This window comes from Podarcis gaigeae (assembly GCF_964106915.1).
Source record: "Podarcis gaigeae genome assembly, chromosome: 8".
NCBI lineage: Eukaryota > Metazoa > Chordata > Lepidosauria > Squamata > Lacertidae > Podarcis > Podarcis gaigeae.
The window spans coordinates 13,838,087-13,864,297 of record NC_139684.1 but is presented as its reverse complement, the minus strand read 5'-3'; the positions used below and the strand labels follow the sequence as shown (position 1 = coordinate 13,864,297).

The following is a 26,211-nucleotide window of genomic DNA, read 5'->3' as shown; positions in this document are numbered from 1 at the left end:
TTTGCAAAGGGGAAAAATCTTGTTTTTATGGGGTTCAACTCACCGTTCTGCAGCTTCCTTAGGAAAGGAAAGGGAGCCGTTTCTACAGTTTCCAGACAGATAATCTCATCAGCCAGTCCCATGTGGCTGGGGAAACAAACAGCCTCCATCTGCAGAGCATTCAGCAGTGGAGACCTGGGCAAGGGAGCGGGGCTGGAAAGTGAGCCAGCGATTGACCACACATTCATTCCATAAGACGCACAGACATTTTCCCTTCCTTTTTAGGAGGAAAAAAGTGTGTCTTATGGAGCGAAAAATACGGTAGGTAAAAAATAACAGCAATTTAAACAAAAAACAAAAACTAAACTAAACGGAGCCCTCTCTACCCAGCGGCAGCAGCGGCAGCAGTCCTTTATAGAGCCCATTAGGCCCCGCCCTGGTCCAGCTGGTGAGTGGCAGGGCTGTGGCCCTCAGGCACTGAGCAGGGGAGTCCTCCTGGCCTTGTCCAACATCCTGTTTTTGCAGTAGCCATTCAGATGCTTGTGGAAAGCCCCAAAGTGAGACCTGGAGGGCTGTTCCATGGTCATGGGGATGGGATCTGTGGTTTGAGGCCTTACTGGACTGAATGGGACCCTTTCTCATGGCCATCCAATAAAGATGAATATGGAAAGATTCAGGAGAGATAAAAGGAAAGACTTACTCACCTAGTGGATTCACCTAGTTCAACTGTGGAACTCACTCCAGAGGGAGGCAGTGATATCCACCAACCGAGGTGGCTTTAAAAGAGGATTAGACAAATTAATGTTTACCAGCTCCATCTGGTACGCAGGCTGAGACCCTATCTGCCCGCAGACTGTCTCGCCAGAGTGGTGCATGCTCTGGTTATCTCCCACTTGAACTACTGCAATGTGCTCTATGTGGGGCTACTTTTGAAGGTGACCCGGAAATTACAACTAATCCAGAATGTGGCAGCTAGACTGGTGACTGGGAACAGCCGCTGAGACCACACAACACCGGTCTTGAAAGACCTACATTGGCTCCCAGTACGGTTCCGAGCACAATTCAAAGTGTTGGTGCTGGCCTTTAAAGCCCTAAACGGCCTGGGTCCAGTATACCTGAAGGAGTGTCTCCACCCCCATCGTTCTGCCCAGACACTGAGGTCTAGCGCCGAGGGCCTTCTGGCGGTTCCCTCGCTGCGAGAAGCCAAGTCACAGGAAACCAGGCAGAGGGCCTTCTTGGTAGTGGCGCCCGCCCTGTGAAATGCCCTCCTACCAGATGTCAAAGAGAAAAACAACTACCAGACTTTTAGACGACATCTGAAGGCAGCCCTGTTTGGGGAAGCTTTTAATGTTTGATGCATTACTGGATTTTAATATTGTGTTGGAGGCTGCCCAGAGTGGCTGGGGAAACCCAGCCAAGATGGGCGGGGTATAAATAATAAATTATTATTATTATTATTATTATTATTATTATTATTATTATTATTATTATTACTAATGGAGGAGAAGAGGGCTATTGATGGCTACTAGCCACAGCGGCTGTGCTCTGCTTCCACAGTTGAAGGCAGCAATACTTCTGAACACCAGTTGCTGGAGACCACAGGCGAGGAGAGAGAGCACTCTTGTGCTTGAATCTTGCATGTTCTGTAGGCTTCTCATTGGGGTATCTGATTGGCCACTGTGACAACAGGATGCTGGACTAGATGGGCCCTTGGCCTGATCCACCTTATGTTTTTTTTTAATGTTTATTTATGCATTTTTGATTTTAAAGTTTCTTCTTATGTTCTTATGTCTCAGGTTTGTGAGCCTCCCCATCTGAGAGGGATGTGTAGGGGAGATGGGGGGTTTGGGGGGAGGAGGAGGAGAGGAAGACTAGCTCATAGATTCTATGTAATTGCGATGATGTGGGATGCATCCCAAGCCCTGGGCTTTCAAATATGTAATCAGTTTCTTAAGGAGCGTTTTCTCTCGAGCAGATGACCCTTCCGTTTCTCGAGGTCTTTAAGAAAAGCCCAGTGCAGTGCGCAGTGGTATCCATGGTGACCAGCCGCTGGGCTAAACACTCTTTCTCTTCCATCCCCCCCCCCCCACCTAACCCTTCTGTTGTTCTATTCTTCCCATTGTAGTAATTATATCTCTGGTCAGTCTTCTGACAGTTACTTACTAGCTGGGAAAACATCACTCTCCTTCACTGGTCTGTAATATTTAATTGTGGCTGTGCCTCAGGCCTCAGATCTCTCATGGGTGTACTTAAGGAGATGGCTGTGAATATAGTGCCCCCACCCCTGTCTAGGTCCAGAGAAGAGCACCCACCCCAAGCCAAGCCAAGCCAAGCCAAGCCAAGGCACCTCAGAAATTTCAAGAGTTTCAGGACCACGGAGAGCTCAGAGTGAGCTGGTTGCTCTGACTGGGAGTGAACTGAGCTCATTGGAGAAAAAGGAGGGATATGCATGCAATATGGCTAGACAGACAGACAGACAGATATAGATTAACTTTCAGATGGCATTCAGAAGCACGCCTGCTTACCCATACTGAAAAATCTTGCTGCTGGCATCCCCCTGATCTTTGGATGGAACGATGTTTTTCACTGTAATTGCTTTTAGAATATTTCTTAATTGAAAATGCTTTTAGATGTTTTCAGTTGTGTAATTGTCTTTGGAATGTTTTGGCTGTTTTGCAACTTTTCAGCTTTGTTTTTAAATTGTGTAACTGCTTGCCACCTTAGGCTCCTTGGGAAGGACAGGGTATAATTCCTATCATTATCATCATCGTCATTAATAGGCAGGATTTGCTTTGGTGTTTTCTTTAGGCAAAAACTGGCTGTGCACCTACAAGACATGCAGCACCTTTCCACAGTAAAACTGTGCTAGTTTTGCTGTCAACTTAAAAAAAAAAAAGGCTTGCGACAGCTTTAAAGATTAACTAATTCATTGCAGCATAAGATTTTCACGGGCCAGAACCCCCATCATCAGATGCATTTTTTTAAAAAATAATAATAATAATTAACAGAGTGACCAAGAGGTGGTGGAACTCAGGAGCTGCAACCTGTGACATTTCCATGCAAAGCCCAAATGTATACAACAGCGGGAGTGTTGCAAGAATGTGTTGTTGTTAATTGCCTGCTGTGGCAAAGGGTCACAAAGCTTATCTTGTACGCATTTGAGCTTTGCATGGAAATGCCAAAGGCTGTACCTGTTATACTGCATCTCTTTTGACCCTAGGATTTAAACTCTTTTTACCAGTGGGGAGAGAGAGAGAGAGAGAGAGAGAGAGAGAGAGAGAGAGAGAGAGAGTTTGCAGGCTCCCCATAGGCATCAGGGCTGGATTAGAGGAGCCTTTGGTCTGATCCAGCTGCAGGGAGAAGGTGGGTATAGAATAGCTTAGAGAAAAGGATGTTGTTGTTTAGTGGTTTAGTCGTATCCGACTCTTTGTGACCCCCTGAACCAGAGCACGCCAGGCACGCCTGTCTTCCACTGCCTCCCACAGTTTAGTCAAACTCACGCTGGTAGCTTCAAGAACACTGTCCAACCATCTCATCCTCTGTCGTCCCCTTCTCCTTGTGCCCTCCATCTTTCCCATCATCAGGGTCTTTTCCAGGGAGTCTTCTCTTCTCATGAGGTAGCCAAAGTCTTGGAACCTCAGCTTCAGGATCTGTCCTTCCAGTGAGCACTCAGGGCTGATTTCCTTCAGAATGGATAGGTTTGATCTTCTTGCTGTCCATGGGACTCTCAAGAGTCTCCCCTCCAGCACCAGAATTCAAAAGCACCAATTCTTCGGCGATTAGCCTTCTTTATGGTCCAGCTCTCACTTCCATACATCACTACTGAGAAAACCATAGCTTTAACTATACGGAAAAGGATAGAGAAAGCTTTTCTCCCTCTCTCTTCCCAACACTAGAACATATCCAATGAAGCTGAATGTTGGAAGATTCAGGACAGATAAAAGGAAGTCCTTGGCACAGTGCATAATTGAACGTTGGAACTCCTTCCCACAGGAGGCAGGGTGACATGCCCACTTAGATGACTTTTAAAGAGCTTGAGGTAAATTCATGGAAGATATGGCTATCAATGGCCATGATGGTCAGGGCCGGCCCACCCATTAGACACGATGAGGCAACAACCTTGGGTGGCAGGAGCCACAGGGAAAGCAGATCCCAATGTAGATATTTATTCCCCCACCCCCTTGTTCCTGATGTAGATCTTACGCCACCATTTTGAAGTTCGCCTCAGGTGTCAAAATATATTGGACCAGCCCCGATGGTGCCTTGGTTCTGTCTCCACCATTGGAGGCAGCAGTACTTCTGAATCCCAGTTGCTGAAGATTACAGGTGGGCTAGATGGGTCATTGCCCAGGTTGTGCAGGTTCTTCTAGTGGTTTCCTAGGTAGTAGTGTGGGAGGGCAGTTTCCTTCATGCCCTGCTTATGGGCTTCCTGGAGCCACCTGATTGGCTACTGTAAGAACAGCAGGCTGGACCAGAGGGGCCTTTGGTCCAATCCAGCTGCAGAGCTCTTATTTTGAGTAAAGACGTGGGAGGTTCAGAGCAGATTCCAGATTTTGGGGTTCATAGTTAAGTACGAACCCCGTGTTTGATGTAGCAGTTTGTGGGGTGCTGCAAAATGCAGGGTTTTCACTGCTAAACGCTGCCACACACACAAAAAGAAAACCTGCAAAATTTTGGCACAGATTTGGAGGAAATTCCAATTTTTGCAGTTCGTAGTTAAGTTGTCCAATGCAGCTTGGCTGTTTTCTTCATGTTCTGCCTGCCTGACCTTGCCTTAAAACACCATGAGCTGCCTGATCCTGAGCCAAACCAAAGGTATTGTCAGGAATGAGCCAGCTCCAAGTGAAAGGTTGCAGCCAGCTGCCAACTGCAGAAAGCAATATCAAAAGCAACACGATGGCCAGACCCTGGTCCGAAAAGCATTATAAGAAGGTTTTGGAACAAAGCCAAGTCCCAACTGTAAAGTTTGCAATTCATTAGTAGATAAAGTGTGTGATGAATTATTAGCAATTAAAATTCCTTCTTTGTCCGGTAGCGACTGCCTCTTCGAAAATCCCCTCTACCAAGTGCTGCACCCTGTCTCTGTGGGAGGGGATGTAAGAAGACGTGTTGGTCTCCAACGTCCGACTGGGACGATAAACTAGATTGACTAGTCGACCTGCTGCCAGTATGAGGCTGGGACGGACGGGACGGTAACTGTGATTCATTTAAGGACTTTCAGAGACTTCAGTTTGTTAGTTTTGATGTTCTGAATTATTCGATAAAGTTTTCACATTGTAATTGTTTCTGGACATTGTGTTGCGTTTGATATTGCTGACTCACATTTTGCAACACAGGGGTTTGTTTGTTCACTAACTGCAGAAAGCAGCCAGGAACGGAGAGGTTTAGATCTTAGGTAGGCAGGGTCGTCTTAAGCATATCCGGCACTGTGGTGCAAAAATCCCTCCGGTGCCCCCGCCCCCCGTTTCCCAGAGTTGTCAGCCTTTTTTAATGGGGGGACCCCAAAGCTGTTGACCTTTTTTTAGGAAAGGTTCCCCAGAGTTGTTGACTTTTTTTTAAGGGAGCTAGGAGCTGACACCACACTTACACATTATCCCTGAAAAGCCCTTAGAACAAAATAAAATGAAAAGGCAGAAGAAAATCTAATGAAGTCCTCAATTCCAAAGCAAGACTCATTCAAGACTCAGCAGTTCTTCTAATTCATTCTCATGATTCAAATCACCACATATCAAAAAGTTAAAGCAATCATCAGTTTGTTGTTCTTTAAATAAATTGATGAAGACACAGAGAATGAAGTTCCCGGCCAATTTGTGTTTAAGTACAAAGCTGACGTTTTCAAATGTTGTGTATGTGTGTGTGTGTAAAGCAGGGACATCCTGAACCTAAAAAGGACCCAAAACTTGGGTCACAAAGGCTGCAGCCCTAACTGCACTTACGGTACCTGAGAGTCTAACCGCACTAATGGTAGTGCACCCCCCCAGCTTTCCCCTCCCACCGCCCCAAATAGGAATGAATCGCTCCTCCACCTTTTTCCTTGATAGAAGGGGTGGGGGCCAATGTTCTCGACGCCCCTCCCCCTCCTTGTCCTCCCCGCCCCCTGCGCTGGGCAGCTTGAGGCTCGCTTGCCACATGGGCTTCTTAAGCAGTCCTGCTACTGCCACGGGGCAGGCAGGAGGGAGAAGGGTGCTGCATAGCTTTGTGCGGCGCCGTCGCTGCCACCTCTCCCAGGCAGGAAGCGAGAGAGCGTGGCTGGCTGTAGGAAGAGCCGCTGCTGCCACCGCCCAGCATGCCCTTGCGGCTGTTCCCGGTCAGTTCTGTACTCCCGCTGCTGGGCGCCCCTGATGGGCGGGCACCTTGGCGCAGGGTGCCACTAACCCTAATTAAATTAAAAAGGAGGATTTATTGCAAACATAAACAGATAGCTCCAAGTGGCTCTGACAAAGCTTTCGGCATCATTACTCAAGATGACCCTTCTGAAGACTCCTTCCGGCGTCGACAGAAGATATTGAACTTACAACCCTTACGTCTCTGCAGGCAGGCAAGAGCTGGCAGCTGCAGACTTCGGCTCTTCCTGACCTTGATGGGCAGGCTGATAAGGCAGTAGCTGAGCGCAGGCTAGAACTCAGCCAAAGCTCGCAGGAAGCACAAATAGGAGCAAATAGATTCAGAGACAACCTCTCAGAACAGAAAGAGGTTGGAGCTGATCCACTAAGTCCAAAGAGTCGGCGAATGGGAGGGCTGCTAGACTGGAAGCAAAACAAGAGATGCAAGCGTCATAAGTTCAATATCTTCTGTAGATGCCGGAAGGAGTCTTCAGAAGGGTCATCTTGAGTAATGATACCGAAGGCTTTGTCAGAGCCGCCTGGAGCTATCTGTTTGTTTTTGCAATAAAACCTCCTTTTTAATTACCTACGCTTACTGTGTTATCAAGCCGGGAACCTGGACTCCTGACAGGTATATCTAGCACAGCAGTATCTGCACTGACTAGATGTGGCTCTGCCAGTGGTCGTCTCCCAGCCCTTCCTGGAACTGTTGCCTGTCCATGAATCCCTGTGACCTTGAAATGTTTGCCTGTGGTGTGTGAGGCTCAGAGACTGTGCATTGTAAATGAAGTGCACACTCTAGATATGCACAGAGGCATGGCCTTTGCATTGCTAGGATTTATAGCTCTGGAACTGAAAGCAAGCTTTAACCTGCCTTTACTCTGGGTAGAAACAAATGCCCCAATATGAACTCTGCCATTACAAATGTGGGGAGGGAGGGAGGAAAGTGGGTTGTTTGCTGTTTTGTGTTATTGGGGGTCAGGAAGCAGGTGGGTCTTTTGCCAAGTAAGATGCATGTCTAAGGGGGCATTGGCTGTTTAAAAATAAGCCATGTACATGACCTTTAGAGATAGGAACAGGTCTCTGTCTCCCACATGGCTTCCTCAGTAAAAGTCTTCAACCTTGTAGAAAGACATGGCAATAAATGAGGTCACACTTTCCCCATGGGCGGCTGTCCTCCTCCTCAGAGGCATTTGAACCTACAAATTGGCCTTAATAGAAGTGAAGATATATCGGGGGAGAACAGCCTGCCGTAACCTTTAGCGAAGTCTACTACAAGGAGCACGTTCCGTCTCCGAGACAACAGTGCGTTCGCCTCTGCACACGGTGGGAAATAATTGAAGGTGCTATCTGGCCACAGGCTAATTTTGATGTGAAGCTGCACCCCTGACAAGCTGTCTGGCTGCATTTCTGGGGCTTTTGCTTTGCGTTTTGCCACTAGGAGCCGCTAAATGCCTGTCAGATGTGTTGGGCATGTGTCACCTAGTGGTGGGAAATGAGCATTACAGTCTGCTATTAGGTAAAAGGACCCCTGATCGTTAGGTCCAGTCGTGAACGAGTCTGGGGTTGCGGCGCTCATCTCGCTTTAATGGCCAAGGGAGCTGGCAGACAGCTTCTGGGTAATAATAATAATAATAATAATAATAATAATAATAATAATAATTTATTTGTACCCTGCCCATCTGGCTGGGTTTCCCCAGACACTTGGGCGGCTTCCAACAAACATTAAAAATACATTAAAATGTCACACATTAAAAACTTCCCTGAACAGGACTGCCTTCAGATGTCTTCTGAATGTCAGGTAGTTGTTTATCTCTTTGACATCTGGTGGGAGGGCATTCCACAGGGCAGGTACCACTACCGAAAGGCCTTCTGCCTGGCTCCCTGTAGCTTTGCTTCCTGCAGTGAAGGAACCGCCAGAAGGCCCTTGGCGCTGGACCTCAGTGTCCAGGCATAACGATGGGGGTTGAGACGCTCCTTCAGGTATACAGGGTCGAGGCCGTTTAGGGCTTTCAAGGTTAGCACCAACACTTTGAATTGTGCTCGGAAACGTACTGGGAGCCAATGTAGGTCTTTCAAGACTGGTGCTATGTGGTCTTGGTGGCCACCCCCAGTCACCGGTCTGGCTGCCACATTCTGGATTAGTTGTAGTTTCCGGGTGACCTTCAAAGGTAGCCCAATGTAGAGCACATTGCAGTAGTCCAAACAGGAGATAACTAGAGCATGCACCACTGGCGAGACGGTCTGCGGGCCAGCATGACAAAGCCACTTCTGGCGAACCTGAGCAGCTCACGGAAACGCCGTTTACCTTCCTGCCGGAGCGGTTCCTATTTATCTACTTGCACTTTGACGTGCTTTCGAACTGCTAGGTTGGCAGGAGCAGGGACCGAGCAATGGGAGCTCACCCCATCGCAGGGATTAGAACTGCCGACCTTCTGATTGGCGGGCCCTAGGCTCTGTAGTATAGACCACAGTGCCACCTGCATCCCTATTTTACCTCTCTATTCCCTCCGATGCCACCTGGAGTCCTGTGTCCAGTTCTGGGCACCACAATGTAAGAAGGATGTTGGCAAACTGGAACATGCGCAGAGGAGGGTGACTGAAATGATCAAGGATATAGAAACCGAGCAAGATCAGGAATGGTTGAGGGAGCTGGGTATGTTTAGCCTGGAGAAGGGAAGGCTGATGTAACGCAATAGCCATCTTCTCATTGCCAAAAAGCTGTCACATACAAGGCAGAGCCAGCTTGTTTTCTGCTGCTCCAGAGGGTAGGACAAAAACCAATGAATTCAAATGACAAGGAAGGAGATTCCAACTCAACATCAGGAAGATTTTATGATGGTGAGAGCTGTTTGAGAGTGGAGCAAACTCGCTTAGAATCATAGCTACAGGACCGCCTCTCCTGGTATGTCCCACGGAGGACCTTATGGTCTTCAAATAAAAACATCCTGAAGGTCCCATGCCACAGGGAGGTTAAGCTGGCCTCAACCAGAGCCAGTGCTTTTTCGGCCATGGCCCCAATCTGGTGGAACGCTCTGTCACAAGAGACTAGGGCCTTGCGGTACTTGACATCTTTCCGCAGGGCCTGCAAGACAGAGCTGTTCCACCAGGCCTTTGGCCAAGGCACAATCTGACCTCCTCCTTCTGTAATCCTCATAGAACTCTAGCCCAATGGTTATTTGATTCTGAATTGATTTTAGAATGTATTTTAATTAATTGATTGATTGTGATTTTATGTAAATTGTGCTATTTTTACTGTTGTTAGCCGCTCTGAGCCCGGCTTCGGCTGGGGAGGGCGGGATATAAATAAAAATTTATTTTTATTATTTATTATAGAATTGTAGAGTTCGAAGTGTCCTCTAGTCCCACCCCCAGCAATGCAGGAATACTGCCCACAACCATCCCTGGGTGGACTCGAACCATCAACCTTCTGATTAACAGCCAGACATGCTGACCGACTGCACCACATGAAGGTGGTAGCCTCTCTTTCCTTGGAGGTTGCTAAGCGGAGATTGGATGGCCACCTGTCGGGGGTTCTTTAACTGCAGTTCCTGCGTTGCAGGGGGCAGGACTAGATGGCCTTTGGGTGCCCCTTCCGACTCGCCAGCTACTTGATTCCATAAGTGGTAGTGCTGCAGCATGCAATTCTGTTGGATATGTAGGTCAGCTCATAGGGTGGGCTGTCAGTATAAATAGAAAGTGCAGCCTCGCATCTCAGGCATTCTGAGACATGTTAATGGGAGGGGGGTTCTTTCAAGCCAGTCCACAAATCAGGAAATGCCCATTTCCTCTTCCCCCTCCTCACTACCTCCCTGGTGCTGTGAGTGTTCACAGTCATTCTCTACCACCACCTCTCTTCTCCTTCAATGGCTCTCCCTCCCTCCCACATCATCTCAATTGCCCTTGGGTTTCAAAGGAAGGCTGGTGACCCCATTCTCCCCATGCCAGCTGCCTCAGCAGGAAAAGAGAATAATTCATCCCATAATGGAAAGCCAGGTCTGGACCGAATGAGGTAATTAACCAAGGAGCTCCTGGGAGAGACCTTTCTGTCTTAAAACATCCTCATAAAATAGAGCAGGGGCCGCAGATGTTGCACTGTGTTGAGACTTAGCCGTGCCCTTCCTGAGTTGCTTCTGCAGTGCAAGAGTCTGAAGTGCAGGATCTCACCGTGGCTGCCCCTGTGCCTATCCCAACCCCAACCCCGAATCACAGCCTGCTGCCTTGATGCATACAGAGGGAGACAGAGCAGTGATGCCCAATTCAATACCCAGTTTATTAGGAACAGTGGTGTGGCGTTTGCCCTCCTATGTGTGTGACATCATACTGGGTTCATAGAGAAAGGTAAAATGACTAACCAATGGGAACCCAGGGGGCAGAGTTAACTGTGTATCAGGTTTAAGCACAGAGGGTTTTTTAGGGAGTTAGAGTTGTTGAGAAGACAGTCTGGAGTTAGACGAGACAGAGAAGATAAGTCTGTGGGTTGGGCTAGTCTGGTGTGAGAGAGTGAGAGAATTTGTTAAGAGGAGTCAGGCAAACAGTTGAGATAATCACTCAAAAGGTATTAGGAAGGTATAGGACGGTAAAGAAACTACAGTTAAGATACAGTGGTACCTCGGGTTACATACTCTTCAGGTTACATACGCTTCAGGTTACAGACTCTGCTAACCCATATTACCTCGGGTTAAGAACTTTGCTTCAGGATGAGAACAGAAATCGTGCTCCGGTGGCGTGGCAGCAGCAAGAGGGCCTATTAGCTAAAGTGGTGCTTCAGGTTAAGAACGGACCTCCAGAACGAATTAAGTACTTAACCCGAGGTACCACTGTACTGACAGGAATATTATCTGAGAAACCATAAACTTGTTAATGTTTGTAAAATAAACTTTATTTTGTTGTTGTTCACCTTTAACAACTGAATGGACTCAGTGTTTTACCAGAGAGTAACTGGTTGGTGGCAGCGGGGAAGCGAGCACAGTGGTGGCACAGGGATCAATAGACTGTTAAACGTCCGGGGACCCTGTGTGATCGCCACAAGTGGGTTGTCATAAAATGATAAGCTGGGGTCATTCTCTGTGCCGATATTTTGCAAACAAGGGGGGAACTTGAAAGCCTTGCTATCTCCTCATTGGCTTGCCAGAGCAGGGGACAGCCATCAGTTGCCCTGCTGTTGCAGTGATTTATGTTCACTCTTCTGCTCTGTGTGAAGGGAGGAGAGAGAGTCCTGGAGTTGCTCTCCCTTCTGAACCCCCTCCACTACATCAGTGGCATAGCGTGGGGGGTGCAGGGGGGCCGGCCGCAGCGGCCGCAACATCTGGGGGGGCACGCTCGCCTCCTCCGGAGTCGCCGAAGAGCCTCAGGCGCAGGCTGTAGCAAAGTCCCATGTCTCGCGGAACCGACGAGCTGTGCGCGCGTCCGGGCTGAAGGCGTCAGGCAGGCAGCAGCTGTCAGCGCTCGCTGCGGTCCCCGCGCGTCAGGGCCGCGGAGGGCGCGCCAGGCAGCCCCTCCTCACAGCCCTGCCGCCGCCGCTGCTGCTGCAGCTGCTAGGCCATGTTGCATTTTCCGCGCCTCTCTGCCCTCCTCCTCCGGGCAAGCGGCAACTCGCCTCAGATCACCTGACATGGACCCGCCGCCGCCGTGGCTACCTTACCGTAAATACCCCAGCCCAGGCAGCAGCAAGAAGAAGCTGGCAGCGGCGGCAGGTTAGGGGTTAGGGGTTCAAATTACTTGCCTTGCCCCGGGTTAGGGGGTGCAAATTACTTGCCGTGCCCCGGGTGCTGACTACCCACACAACGCCGCTGCACTACATTGCTGTGTTTCCATCAGGGGTGGGCAGGACCCAACCTGGCTTCAAAGGAATTGAGAACTTCAAGCAAACTCCCAAATCTTCCTTTGGTGGAGCAAGGCATACTCACATTGTCCATCGGCTGCTATGATCCTTGTTTCTGGATCATAGAATTGTTGCAGGGGTCAGGAAAGTTTTTCAGCAGAGCGCCGGCCCACTGTCCCTCAGACCTTGTGGGGGGGCCGGACTATATTTTGAAAAAAAAAATAATGAACGAATTCCTATGCCCCACAAATAACCCAGAGATGCATTTTTAATAAAAGCACACATTCTACTCATGTAAAAACACCAGGCAGGCCCAACAAATACCCCTGAGGTGCATTTTAAATACAGTGGTACCTCGCAAGACGAATGCCTCGTAAGACGAAAAACTCGCAAAATGAAAGAGTTTTTCGTTTTTTGAGTTGCTTCGCAAGACGGATTTCCCTATGGGCTTGCTTTGCAAGACGAAAACGTCTTGCAAGTTTGTTTCCTTTGTCTTGCAAGTTGGTTTTCTTTTTCTTAAAACCGTGCATTCACTTCGAGGAGCAACTCATAGCACGCTGTGTGGTAGCCTTTCTTGAGGTTTTTGAAGACTTTGGTGATTTTTGAAGCTTTTCCAAAGTCCGTGCTTCGCAAGATGAAAAAATCGCAAGACGAAAAAACTCGCGGAACGAATTAATTTCGTCTTGCGAGGCACCACTGTAAAAGCACACATTCTACTCATGTAAAAGCATGCTGATTCCCGGACAGTCCGCGGGCCAGATTTAGAAGGCGATTGGGGCGGATCCAGCCCCTGGGCCTTAGTTTGCCTACCCATGAATTATAGACTTGGAAGGGACCCCATGGGTCATCTAGTCCAACGCAGGAATCTCAGCTAAAGCATCCAAGACAGATGGCCATCCAACGTCTGCTTAAAAACCTCTGAGGAAAGAGAGTCCACCACTTCCCGAGGGAGACTGTCCCGCCGTCCAAACAGCTCTTACTGCCAGAAAGTTTTTTCCTGATGTTTAGTCGGAATCTCCTTTCTTTAACTTGAAGCCACTGGTTCGAGTCCTACCCTCTAGAGCAGGAGAAAACAACCTTGCTGGGGGTTGGACTACATGGCCCCTGAAGACCCCTTCCAGCTCTACAATGGTATTGTTCTAGGACAGATAGTTAAATCTCACCCCAGCTATCCACCACCAAGCATCTTTTTGCACCCAAGTGGTTTATGTACAGAGGCTCAGATTCAGCGCCTTCATGGCTCATTCCCCTTGATTCCTCTCCTCCTCCTCTTCCCTCCCCCCCCCCTCTCCCCAGCTCTGTTAATTTGTTCCTCCACTCTTTCTGCCTCCTGGCCCTGGATCCTCCATTAAATCACCTGGGAAGAAGGAGATGGCTCTCTGCCTGCAGATTAGCCCCAAAGCCCCCTATTAAAGCGGAAAACCTACCAGGCGCTGCCTCTTGTTCAATCTCTGCAGCTTTAAACTTACAAGCCTCTTGGTAATGAGGCAAGAGGCCCAGTTGGCAAGGGTGGGGAGGGAGGCAATCTCGGGGGGGGGGGGCAGAGAGGAAAATCCACAGAAGTCATATTGCCGGCTGTTTTCCGCAGCAAACGTTGAATCATAGAATTGTAGACTTGGAAGGGACCCTGAGGAACATCTCATCCAGCGGTTCTCAACCTGTGGGTCCCCAGATGTTGTTGGACTACAACTCCCATCATCCCTGACCGCTGGTCATGCCGGCTAGGAATGATGGGAGTTGTAGTCCAACAACATCTGGGGACCCACAGGTTGAGAAACACTGGTCTAGTCCAAACCTCTGCAATGCAGGAAGATGCAGCTGTCCCATATGGGTCTCGAACCTGCAACCTTGCTGTTATCAGCACCACGCTGTAGCCAGCTGAGCTATGCAGCTGAAGGCAGGGTTTATTTTTATATTTATTTTGTACGATTTATACACCGCTTCATTGCAAAAGTGAAACCCCAGCCCCTCTCCACAAAACAGCTGATGAAACAAGAGAAAGCAATAAAATTATTACTCGGGGGGGGGGGGACAACAGCAACAGTTTAAGACATTTGAAAAGATAGCAGCAGATTAAAACTCTCATCAACTCCCTTGCCTAAACAACAATGCTTTTGGCAGGCACCGGAAAGAGTGCAGCAAAGGCTGGATATTAATAAGCAGGGAGTTCCAAAGCGTAACTTCTTGTCGCTGGGCTCCAACAACTGCCATCGTCTTCGAGCCAGAATGGGCCATGGTCAAGGGCAGCAGGAGAGTCCAACAATTTTTGAAAGACCCCATTTGCTCTCAACTACCCTGTACATAGGAAGTTGCCTTATCCCAAGACAGACTTGGTCTATTGAGCTCAGTGTGGCGCTGTGGTCTAAACCACTGAGCCTCTTGGGCTTGCCGATCGGAAGGTCGGCAATTCAAATGCCCACGACGGGGTGAGCTCCCGTTGCTCTGTCCCAGCTCTTGCCAACCTAGCAGCTCGAAAGCATGCCAGTGCAAGTAGATAAATAAGTACCACTGTGGCGGTAAGGCAAACGGCATTTCTGTGCACTTTGGTTTCTGTCACGGTGTCCCATTGTACCAGAAGTGGTTTAGTCATGCCGGCCGCAAGTCCCGGAAAGATGTCTGTGGACAAACGCCAGCTCCCTCGGCCTGAAAGCGAGAAGAGCGCCACAACCCCATAGTCGCCTTTGACTGGACTTTACCTTCCTGGAGACCTTTACCTTTTTACCTGCCGAATAATAATAAGAACAAAAACAACAACAACAGCAACAATTTTATTTTTTTAAATTTGTTTATTTATTTATTAACAGTGGTACCTCGGGTTACATACGCTTCAGGTTACAGACTCCGCTAACCCAGAAATAGTACCTCGGGTTAAGAACTTTGCTTCAGGATGAAAACAGAAATCGTGCTCTGGCGGCACAGCAGCAGCAGAAGGCCCCATTAGCTAAAGTGGTGCTTCAGGTTAAGAACAGTTTCAGGTTAAGAACGGACCTCCAGAGAGAATTATGTCCTTAACCCAAGGTACCACTGTATTTGCTTGCTTGCTTGCTGCTCATCTGACTGGGTTGCTCCAGCCGCTCTGGGCGGCTTCAAACAAATTAAGCTCATCAAGTAGAGTAAAACATCAAACATTAAAAACTTCCCTGTACAGGGCTGCCTTCAGATGTCTTCCGAAAGTCAGATGGTTGCTTATTTCCTTGACATCTGTACCTGGAGATGCCACTGGGAATCGAACCTGGCTCCTTCTACATGCAAAGCAGATGCTCTACCAACTGAGCTATGGCCCTTCCCAGGCAACCCAAGCTGATATTGCTTTTATTTCCCTTCCCAGGGACTGTACAGAATATTTACATTTGGTTAAAGGAGTAGGGGGCTAATGCTTTCTTCAGTCGGATTTGAAGGGATTGGGTTCAGAGGTCAGTGTGGCGACACCCACGCCTGGCTTCGGAAACGAGCCCTGGAATGTTTAACGCCTGCTCATAACATTTGTAGCTGTGCAAGTTAGGAGACATTAAGAGCAATCAAATCTTATGCTTCAGGGAATAAAATCATCACCCACTGTGGATTTTCCACCTTCCCCTCCGCAGGCAACATCGCGTTGCTGCAATAAATGTTTATTTTTCCTTCCTATGCTGCATCTTCCCCCTTGTAAATGCTGCAGAAGGCTTGTTGTTGTTCAGTTGTTTAGTCATGTCCGACTCTTCGTGACCCCATGGACCAGAGCACGCCAGGGACTCCTGTCTTCCACTGCCTCCCGCAGTTTGGTCAAACTCATGTTCATAGCTTCGAGAACACTATCCAACCATCTCGTCCTCTGCCGTCCCCTTCTCCTTGTGCCCTCCATCTTTCCCAATATCAGGGTCTTTTCCAGGGAGTCTTCTCTTTTTATGAGGTGGCCAAAGTCTTGGAGCCTCAGCTTCAGGATCTGTCCTTCCAGTGACCACTCAGGGCTGATTTCCTTCAGAATGGAGAGGTTTGATTTTCTTGCAGTCCATGGGACTCTCAAGAGTCTCCTGCAGCACCATAATTCAAAAGCATCAATTCTTTGGCAATTTACCTCTCCAATTTACCTTGGGATAGGGGCCTATTCCAGAGTGGGTTCGTGGAAATCTAGCCTCCGCAATTAAAGGCCAGGTGCTGCTGAAAACTTCGACGGAGGTGTTTTGACACAGGGAACCACGGGGAATACAATCTCCCCACGCTTCCCAATATCAGCGTCTGCTCCTGAGAGCATCCATCACAGTTTCTCCTGCAGATCTTTCCTTTGAAATCTTGCAGGGGAGATGTTAAATTGGAATTGGCATTTGTGGTTGGACGGGAGGGAAGAGAGAAAGAAAGAAAGAAAGGTAATGCTTCATTTGATAGACAACACTGACTTTTCTTGTCTGCTGACTTTCTCCTCTGTCTGCCCTGATTGGTGCTGGGGGGGAGGGGGGAATCTGGCAGTGACATAATTAGATTCTGACATCTCCTAGGTCGGGCGGGATGGTTTACACCTCCCCTGTTGGTTGGTTCTAAATTTAGCAGTCTTCGGCATTAGGTAAAGTTTCCTTCCTCCAGACGGCACCTTTAATTGGTCATGATGTGTGACTTCATGGTCCAGGGAGCGTGGGTGTGCTCAAGGGATGATTTAGGGGAGCGGTGAAGGTTACTGGCATTGCATCAGGAGTGGATAGTGCCGCCGGGCATTCATTGGGGAGGCTGCGGTGTCCAGACATAAGGACTCGTGCAATAATTGTCTTGGCTAACATGACACACCGTCTGTCCCTTATGGATGGTGTCAGTGGCTGATGATGAGCTAAACAGGATGTCACTTTGCTCATTAGAAAGTGCCTGGAATACAGGAAGATCCTAAAAGAGAGAGGCTCGCAGGGGAGCAATAGCTTCAGGACCAACCTAGGACCCTCGTGCCTATGCAGCCGCCTCTCCCGTTATGCCCCACGGAGGACCTTAAGGTCATAAATAGTAACACCCTAGAGGTCCCGGGCCCTAAGGAAGTCAGATTAGTCTCAACCAGAGCCAGGGCCTTTTCAACACTGGCTCCGGCCTGGTGGAACGCTCTATCTCATGACCCCAGGGCCCTGCAGGATCTGATTTCTTTCCACAGGGCCTGTAAGACAGAGTTGTTCCGCCTGGCCTTTGGCTTGGAATCAACTTGATCCCCTCCCCCTTTTTCCTTTTTTCTTTCTCCTTCTGTGATGGAACTCCTATCTGGGGACTTCCCTGGCTTTTTTTCTGGCCCACGTAGGACCAGTCTGGATAGTTGGCCTTGGTGAAAACTTGACGTTTTCATCCCCCCCCAAAGTTTTTGATTTCAGTTGCTACTGAAAGGAGGCTGCATTTTAATGTTGCATTTTAATCTGGTTTTTAAGTTGTATTTCAATCAATTGTTTTTATACCTGGTGTTAGCCGCCCTGAGCCTGGTCTTGCCTGGGGAGGGCGGGGTATAAATAAAATTTATTATTATTATTATTATTATTATTAAGAACTCAGTAGCATAAGAAGAACCTGCAGGGTCAGCCCAGTTGCCCATCTAGTCCAGGGAAGCCCAAATACAGCAAAACTCTCTCCTCCTGGACTTTCCAGCTTCTGGTATTCAGAAGCATTGCTGTCTCAGACTTTGGAGGCAGAACATAGCCATCATGGTTAGTAGCCACTGATAGCCCTCTCCTGCATGAATTTATCTAATCCTCTTTGAAAGCCATCCAGGTTGGTGCCCGTAGGTAGATGATGTGTGAGCCTCGACCTCCTCTGCTCTTTCTGAAACAAGACTGCAGAAAATGCATCCCAGAGATGACAGGAGCACAAATCTTCCGAGCCATGCATCTGTTGCGTTCCATGTAGCTGTCGCTCCCTCCTGTTATTTAAACCCCCAGCCGGCTTTTTCTGTGTTGGCATCTATTTGTTCCCCCTCCTCCACCTTACCATAACTCTCTCTTCCTCCATTTATCCATCTCTCATCTCTAACTCTTCCTCGCTCCCCCCCCCCAACCCTCTCCTGCAAAATGAGTTCTGGGATAATTTCTCTTCCCCGTCCCTCCCAGTCTATCTTTCTCGCATTGTGACACAGATATACAGCCTGGCATTTGGGGACTTGCTTCTCGCTTATGCTGGGGGAGGAGGAGAGTATATATATAAAATTGCGGGGGCCTTCGGAAGAAAGAGATACGATGTGACCAAACATGGCGATTTGGGAATCCCTCTGGAGTAGTTGGTTAAAACTCTGCATTAGGGGTGAGGAAACCTCTTCAGCCTGAAGGCAGCCTTCCAGGGTGCCAAATGGGTGTGAATTTCACATTGATGCAGCAGGCTAGTTTTGATACAGTCTCACAAACCGTCTCCATCCTATATCCAAGCAAACAATATTCATTCTGGTTTTTTATATATATACTGTATTTTTTGCTCTATAAGACTCACTTTTCCCCTCCTAAAAAGTAAGGGGAAATGTGTGTGTGTGTCTTATGGAGCGAATGCAGGCTGCGCAGCTATCCCAGAAGCCAGAACAGCAAGAGGGATTGCTGCTTTCATTGCGCAGCGATCCCTCTTGCTGTTCTGGCTTCTGAGAATCAGAATATTTTTTTTCTTGTTTTCCTCCTCCAAAAACTAGGTGCGTCTTGTGGTCTGGTGAGTCTTATAGAGCGAAAAATACGGTATATAGATTTTTATTGGTTTTTTTAACATATCATTTCCAACAATCATATAACATAACTTCTTCTCTTATACAATGTTTTAGACTTCCGTCAACACCTCTGGTGATTTTCTGTTCTTTATCACTTATTCTGCATTTCTCAATTTCTCTATTACTCTTAATTAGCATTAACTAATAATTCTCCTCATAGTCTTTCTTGCAATATTTCAGATAGTCCTCCTTACAATACTTCTTGCAGTCCTACTAGCGTAATCTGTTCATCACAATTACTTTTCAAATAGTTCGTATATTTACTCCAGTCTTCTAAGAATCTCTGGTCCCGCAGGTTTCAAATCCTTCCTGTTAATTTATCCAGTTCTGCATAGTCCATCAATTTCATCCGCCATTCTTCTTTCGTCGGTAATCCTTCTTGCTTCCACTAAGCAAACAATATTCATTCTCAGAGTTCAAGGGCCCATCCAATGGATTCAAATGGTAAGAAAGGAGATTTCAAATAAACATTAGGAAGAGCTTTTTGACAGCAAGAGCGGTTCACCAGTGGAATGGACTCCCTTGGAAGGTTTAAAGCAGAAGTTGGATGGTCATCTGTCAGGGATTCTTTGCATTGGGTTTTTTGACCCTTGGAGTCCCTTCCAGCTATACAATTTTATCCTATGACCCCAGCCAGGCAAAAGCACTCAAGGACGTTGTAAAGCAAGACCTGCAGAGAACTCCAAGGACCAGGTGGAGAGGTCTGGAGGGCCACATATGACCCTATTTGCCCCTGATCTAGGGAGGAAAAATAGCTCAGCTGGTTAAAGCAAGTTTTATTTATTGATTTATTGAATTTATATGCCACCTTATACCCGGTGGTCTCAGGTCAGTTATAAATAAAATCACAATCTATAAAATCAAAATAAGAACAATAACCTAATAGCACACACACACACACAGAGAGAGAGAGAGAGAGAGAGAGAGAGAGAGAGAGAGAGAGAGATTTTAAAAGGGCATGGGATGTCAAACAGATCAACCAAAGTCCTGGTTAAAAAAAGAACATTTTTTGCCTGGCGCCTAAAGGTGTGTAACGAAGGTGCCAGGTGAACTTCCCTGGGGACAGCATTCCACAGACGGGGAGCCACGGCAGAGAAGGCCCCGTTCTCGTGTTGCAACCCTCCAAACTTCTCGAGGAGGAGACACACAATGGAGGGCCTTGGAAGATGATCTGAGGGTCTGGGTGGGTTCATATGGAAAGAGGCGGTCCTTGAGGTATTGTGGTCCTTGAAGTATTGTGGTCCTGAGCTTTATAGGTCAAAACCAGCACTTTGAATTGGGCCTGGAAACTCACTGGTAGCCAGTGCAGTCGGACCAGGATCAGTGAAATATGCTCAAACTGTGAGCAACCTGGCTGCTGAATTCTGCACTAGCTGAAGTTTCCGAATCATTTTCAGAGGCAGCCCTATGTATAACACATTGCAGTAATCTAACCTTGAGGTTACCAGAGCATAGGCAACAGTAGTTAGGCCATCCCTGTTCAGATAGGGGCGTAGCTGGGTCCCCAGCCAAAGCTGATGGAAGGCACTCCGGGCGACTGAGGCCTCCTGAGGTTGCAGGTTCAGTCCCCGTATGGGACAGCTGCAAATTCCTGCACTGCAGGGGGTGGGACGAGATGATCCTCAATGTCCCTTCCAACTCTATGATTCTATGTAGATGTGAAAATATGCAATGAAATGAGGGTCGAGCCTTTAAATGCTCCTAGAAATATTCCCAGGAAAACACCCTATGCTCCTGGGGATCCTACGTTTTCCGACTCAACAAGTGGAGCACAAGAGGTGAGGCGCAGTCTCTAAAACGACATAAACCAGAAGCACTTATTTGTGCCCACGTTGACAAGGGTGATCGCTTGAGCGTTGTCGTTAGAGCTGGGAAGACTTTATAAAGTGTTTTCAAATACAATTGCTGTACAGATCCCCCCGGGGAGATGTCTGTAGGGAGATGGCCAAGTGGAACGAAGTGTGTGCCTGTTCTCTCTCCAAGGTTGTTCAATATTTTTGAGGCGGAAGCAGGCGGAAGCACATGGCCCAAAGCCCTCTGCTCCAAGCCGAAGGCTCCGATTTGCCGGGCAACGCTGTGTTGCAGCTTGGGAAATCCCGCCGGAGCGCCAGAGCGCGGGATGAAGTTCACGGACTGTCGCCCGGCATAAATCAACCACTCGCTCTCTCAATTTCGGCGTAACGGCTGTAGCGGCGTTTGCCAGCTGGGGCTCCCAACCCGCGGAGCTGACCTGCTTTCCGTCATTGGGGGCTGGGATTTCTTTGCAACTGGCTGGCAAAACTTACAAACATCAGGACAGAATAAGAGCCTGCTGTCCAACACTCTCTTCTCACAGTGGCCAACAAGATGCCTGGGGGAAACCAGAGAAATTGGATTCGAGCACAAGAGCAGTTCTCCCTTCCTGTGGTTTCCAACAAAGGGCGTTCAGAAGCAGTGCTGCCTCCAACCATAGAGGCAGAGCCATTGTGGCTAGTGGCCATTGCTAGCCCTCTCCTCCTCCATGATTTTATCTCCTCCTCTTTTATATCCAGAGGGACGTGGGTGGCGCTGTGGGTTAAACCACAGAGCCTGGGACTTGACGATCAGAAGCTGGGCGGTTCAAATCCCCATGATGGGGTGAGCTCCCATTGCTTAGTCCCAGCTCCTGCCAACCTAGCAGTTCGAAAGCACATCAAAGTGCAAGTAGATAAATAGGTACCACTCCGGTGGGAAGGTAAATGGCGTTTCCGTGCTCTGCTCTGGTTCGCCAGAAGCAGCTTAGTCATGCTGGCCACATTGACCCGGAAGCTGTACACCAGCTCCCTCGGCCAATAAAGCGAGATGAGCGCCGCAACCCCAGAGTCTGTCACGACTGGACCTAATGGTCAGGGGTCCCTTTACCTTTTATATCCATCTAGGTTGTGACCACCCCTGATTCCTGCAGAAGTGAGTTCCATAGGTTAACTATGCTCTGTGTGAAGAACTGCTTCCTTTAGTCCAAAGGTCAGCAAACTTTTTCAGCAGGGGGCCGGTCCACTGTCCCTCAGACCTTGTGGGGGGCTGGACTATATTTTGAAAGAAAAAAAAATAGGAACGAATTCCAATGGCCCACAAATAACCCAGAGATGCATTGTAAATAAAAGCACACATTCTACTCGTGTAAAAATACGCTGATTCCCAGACCGTCCGCCGGCTGGATTTAGAAGGCAGTTCGGCCAGATGCAGCCCTGGGCCTTAGTTTGCCTACCCATGAGCTAGATGGAGCAATGCTCTGACTCTGTATAAGGCTGCTCACTTTGCTCCTATCTAATAATAATAATAATAATAATAATAATAATAATAATAATAATAATATATTATTATTATTATTTATACCCCGCCCATCTGGCTGAGTTTCCCAGCCACTCTGGGCAGCTTCCAACAGAACACTAAAATACAATAACCTATTAAACAGTAAAAGCTTCCCCAAACAGGGCTGTCTTCAGATGGTAGTTGTTTTTCTCTTTGATATCTGGTGGGAGGGGGTTCCACAGGGTGGGTGCCACTACCGAGAAGGAACTCTGCCTGGTTCCCTGTAACTTGGCTTCTCGTAGTGAGGGAACCACCAGAAGGCCCTCGGCGCTGGACCTCAGTGTCTGGGCAGAACAGTATACTGGACCGAGGCCGTTTGCCTACCCATGTTTTAGTCTTTCCTGAATCTTCCAAGGTGTGGGTGGCTGGGTCTTTTCGGTGGGGTATGATGCCAAGGAACAATTGAACTAACTGTCAACTATCTTCCTCTCACTACAACAGCCCCTCCCATGTCTATCTCGGTCATTGCTGCAGACACACCAGCTCCCTTCAGCCGCTACCAGGCTCAGAACTTCACTCTGGTCTGCATCGTCTCCGGCGGGAAGCCTGCCCCAATGGTGAGTTTTGGCAAGGGCAATGAATTGGGGAGAGGGCAGAGCATTCAAGGAGGTTGGCCTACATGACCCCTGGGGCCCTTCCCAACTCTACAATTCTCTGATTCTACCATTTTATTGGGATGCGGGTGGCGCTGTGGGTTAAACCACAGAGCCTAGGACTTGCCGATCAGAAGGTTGGCGGTTCGAATCCCCGCGACGGGGTGAGCTCCCGTTGCTCGGTCCCTGCTCCTGCCAAGCTAGCAGTTCAAAAGCACCTCAAAGTGCAAGTAGATAAGGAGAAGGGAGTTGCAGAGGCAACCGCAACCAGACTAATTGAAGTGGTTTGTCGCCGAAATGGGTGCCTTCCAACTTACAATTCTATGATTCTATGAACTTGCATGCCTTCTGTGGGCCATAGGATCAGCTTCATATCAGTTTCATGCTGAAGTTGTGGACCAGGTTCGTAGAATTGTAGAACTGTAAATACCTCCAAAGGTCCTCTAGTCCAACCCGCTGCAATGCAGGAATCACAGCTGATTCCTAGAGTGAACATGTTTACACATGGGGAGGAATGTTTGTCCAGCTGGCACGTAAACTTCCTGTTTCCTTCTGGGCTGGGACAGACTTCCTCTGCATGTGACTAGAGGTGGGCGTGGCCTCACCTGTGCAGGTAATGACAAAAGCACAGGGCAGGGCAGCCATTTCTCTCTCTTTGACTACATGCATCGAAGAAGCAACATCTGCTTAGGCAAAGATTTTCTCATGGCTTCCAGCCAAGAGAGGACAAAGGGACTGGCTCCTTATGAGATAGTTTCCAGGTGTATGTTACTTTTTTAAGGTACCGTATTTTTCGCTCTATAAGATGCACCCGACCATAAGACGCACCTAGTTTTAGAGGAGGAGAACAAGAAAAAAAAAAGTTCTCTCCCTCTCTGCTCAGCGCCTCTCCAGCAAAGCGGGAGGAGAAACGGAAGGGGCTCCATTTCTCCTCTTGCTTCGCTGAAGGGGCGTTGCACAGCTCTCCCTCTCTGCTCAGCGCCCCCTCAGCGAAGTGGCAAGAGAAGCAGAGCCCCTTTCAATTCTCCTCCCACTTCGCTGAAGGGGCGCTGCACAGAGAGGGAAAGCTGCACAGCGGCTCTCCAGTGAAGCGAAGCCAGGAGAGCAAGAGGGATCGAAAGCAAAAGCAGCGAAAGCAACGCGAAGCCTCCGGAGCACAGTGGAAGAAGCGCTCTGTGCTCAGGAGGCTTCGGGCAGCTATCCCTGAAGCCAGGAGAGTGAGAGGGATCGGTGCACACTGATCCCTCTTGGTCTCCTGGCTTCAGCAAAAGCTGCACAGCCTGCATTCGCTCCATAAGACGCACACACATTTCCCCTTACTTTCTAGGAGGGGGAAAGTGTCTTATAGAGCTTAAAATACGGTAAGTCTCCCTTCTGGGATCCGATTGTGAACGGAATGTGAGTAAACTCTTTCTATACTTTTATAGAAGACTGTGTCGTGTCTTATCTTTTATGAGGGAATAAGGGGGAAATACCAGAACAGTTATTATAGAGGCTTTAGCGAGCCTGAGCAAGCGCATCCGCTGCAAGTTTAAAAGGGGGAATGTTACTCTGCTCAATTGTGAAGTTGTTAACACAAGCTGGAAAGGCTATAATCAGACAATATATCCTCTCCTGCATCCCTGAACATTCCCACACAGGAAGAAGTGGAGAAGGAGCTGCCAGCCATTGCAGCCAGGTGACCACCGTGCTAGGCTTTGCCCCCCAGCTCTTCCCGATGTCCTGATTTCACACCTGCAACATTGACACACACACCCATTGCCCTTGCAAGCTGGCATTCTGTGTGGAGGAAAGTTGCTTATGAATCAGTCCCCTGCAGGATAGATGCCTCTGCACAACCGCTGTGTATAAAAGACATCGACCCTGTGGCTGTAGGGTGCCCATTCCCTGCAGAGAAGCCACTAGAATTGCCCTCCCTTGCTGTTGGTCGGAGGCAAGAGGACAGACCCCCCCCCCCCTTTCTTGGAGGAGCTCTATTTTAGGAACCCCTCCCTAGAGAGATCAAACTGGCTCCCTCCTTGCTGCCCTTCCTTTGGCAGATGGAGACTGTTCTATTCCCACAGGCTCTTGGGGACTGACTATTTTTTTAAAGGAAAGGGCTTTCAAATAGAGCCGTGCTGCTTTATCATCTGCAGTCTAATATATTTGTGGGAGTTTTTTTATCCCTTTTAATTCCATTGGAGTTTAATTGCTTTTTTACTGTTGTATGCTTTTAGCTTTTTGCATTTTATGTGCATTGTTTTAATGCACGCTGCCTTGTGTCCCAGTTTGGGAAAACAATGGAATATAAATAAATACAGTTCTACTTCTGTTCATCATCATCATCATCCCCAGAGCAACGTCAAGCTAGATGGAACGAAGAACTCAGTGGCAGGGCACGTGTCAGCCTAGATAGCTCAGCTCATTAGAGAGCGGTGCTCATAATGCCAAGGTTGCAGGTTCGATACCTATATGAGACAGCTGCATATTCCTGCATTGCAGGGGGTTGGACTAGATGATCCTCAGGGTCCCTTCCAATACTATGATTCTATGTTTGGCATGTTGAAGGCCCCTGGTTTGGTCCCTGACACCTTCTGGCAAGCATCCCCAGAGAAGCTGCTTTTAGTCCAATGGTATGATTCAGTATGAGGCAGTTTCCTGGGTTCAGGAGGGAGACCCGGCTTTCCATTTCCTATCTGTAAAATGTGGGTGGGGGAAGCAAAGGTGGCCAACCTTTTCAGGCTGTTGTGAAGCAGAATGAGATCTGTCCAGTGCATCAGTTTGCATGCTGTTAAATGGAGTTTGGAAAATGATATCTTCCTCTGCGGTCCCTCTGGAGATGTCTTGAATTTGTCAGCTGCTTTTTTATTTTCCTCCCAGACTCATCCCTCCCCTCTCTCTGCCTCATCTCTCCCCTTGTGGATTCTCTTTTATGCAAACACACGCAAGAGATTTAAAGTGGGGAGGCGGTGGGAGAAGTGAGGGGGGGGGAGAGGAAAAGAGTTGAGGATCTAAGGACCCCGAGACTTATTTCTGCTTATTCGTTCCGAGGTTTGAAGCGTCTGAATTTTTTAAAAGGGAGAGAGAGGTGAGAGGAAGCCTTTTTCAAAAAACGTATACTTAAAAATAAAATGCAAACCACACACTTATCTGCAAACATTCCTGCGGCCGTTTCATTACCACCATGACATCCGGAGCTTGAAAGGAGCTTTTGATAAAGGAATACAATCTTCTCTTCAGAGAGAGACGTTCAGAAATATTTTTAACAGGCGTTGCGTCTGCAGAGAAACCGTCCTCCGAGCTACACAAACACTCTCTCGCATGCACCTCTGCAGACTGGTTCCCTCTTTGCATGCATACCTGTGTGATCATATAGCCACAGTTCGGGGTAAACTAATGTGGATGCCACCCTACAGATGTTGTGGGTCTCTGCCATCAGCATCAGGACCATCCAGGACAGCTCAGGGATGCCAGGGGTCCAGAAGCATCTGGTACCCAAATGCATTC

At 48.3% G+C, this 26,211-nt stretch overlaps 1 protein-coding gene across 2 annotated transcripts in view; it reads left to right on the top strand.

Moving 5' to 3' along the window:
* The window catches only part of IGSF21 (immunoglobin superfamily member 21), a 225,794-nt gene that overhangs the window by 175,927 nt on the left and 23,656 nt on the right, over window positions 1-26,211 (top strand). For both annotated transcript variants that reach the window (XM_083750256.1, XM_083750257.1), the window contains one exon: window positions 22,574-22,689. In XM_083750256.1, coding sequence (XP_083606382.1) covers window positions 22,574-22,689 — 116 coding nt within the window. The remainder of the gene's footprint in view (window positions 1-22,573; window positions 22,690-26,211) is intronic.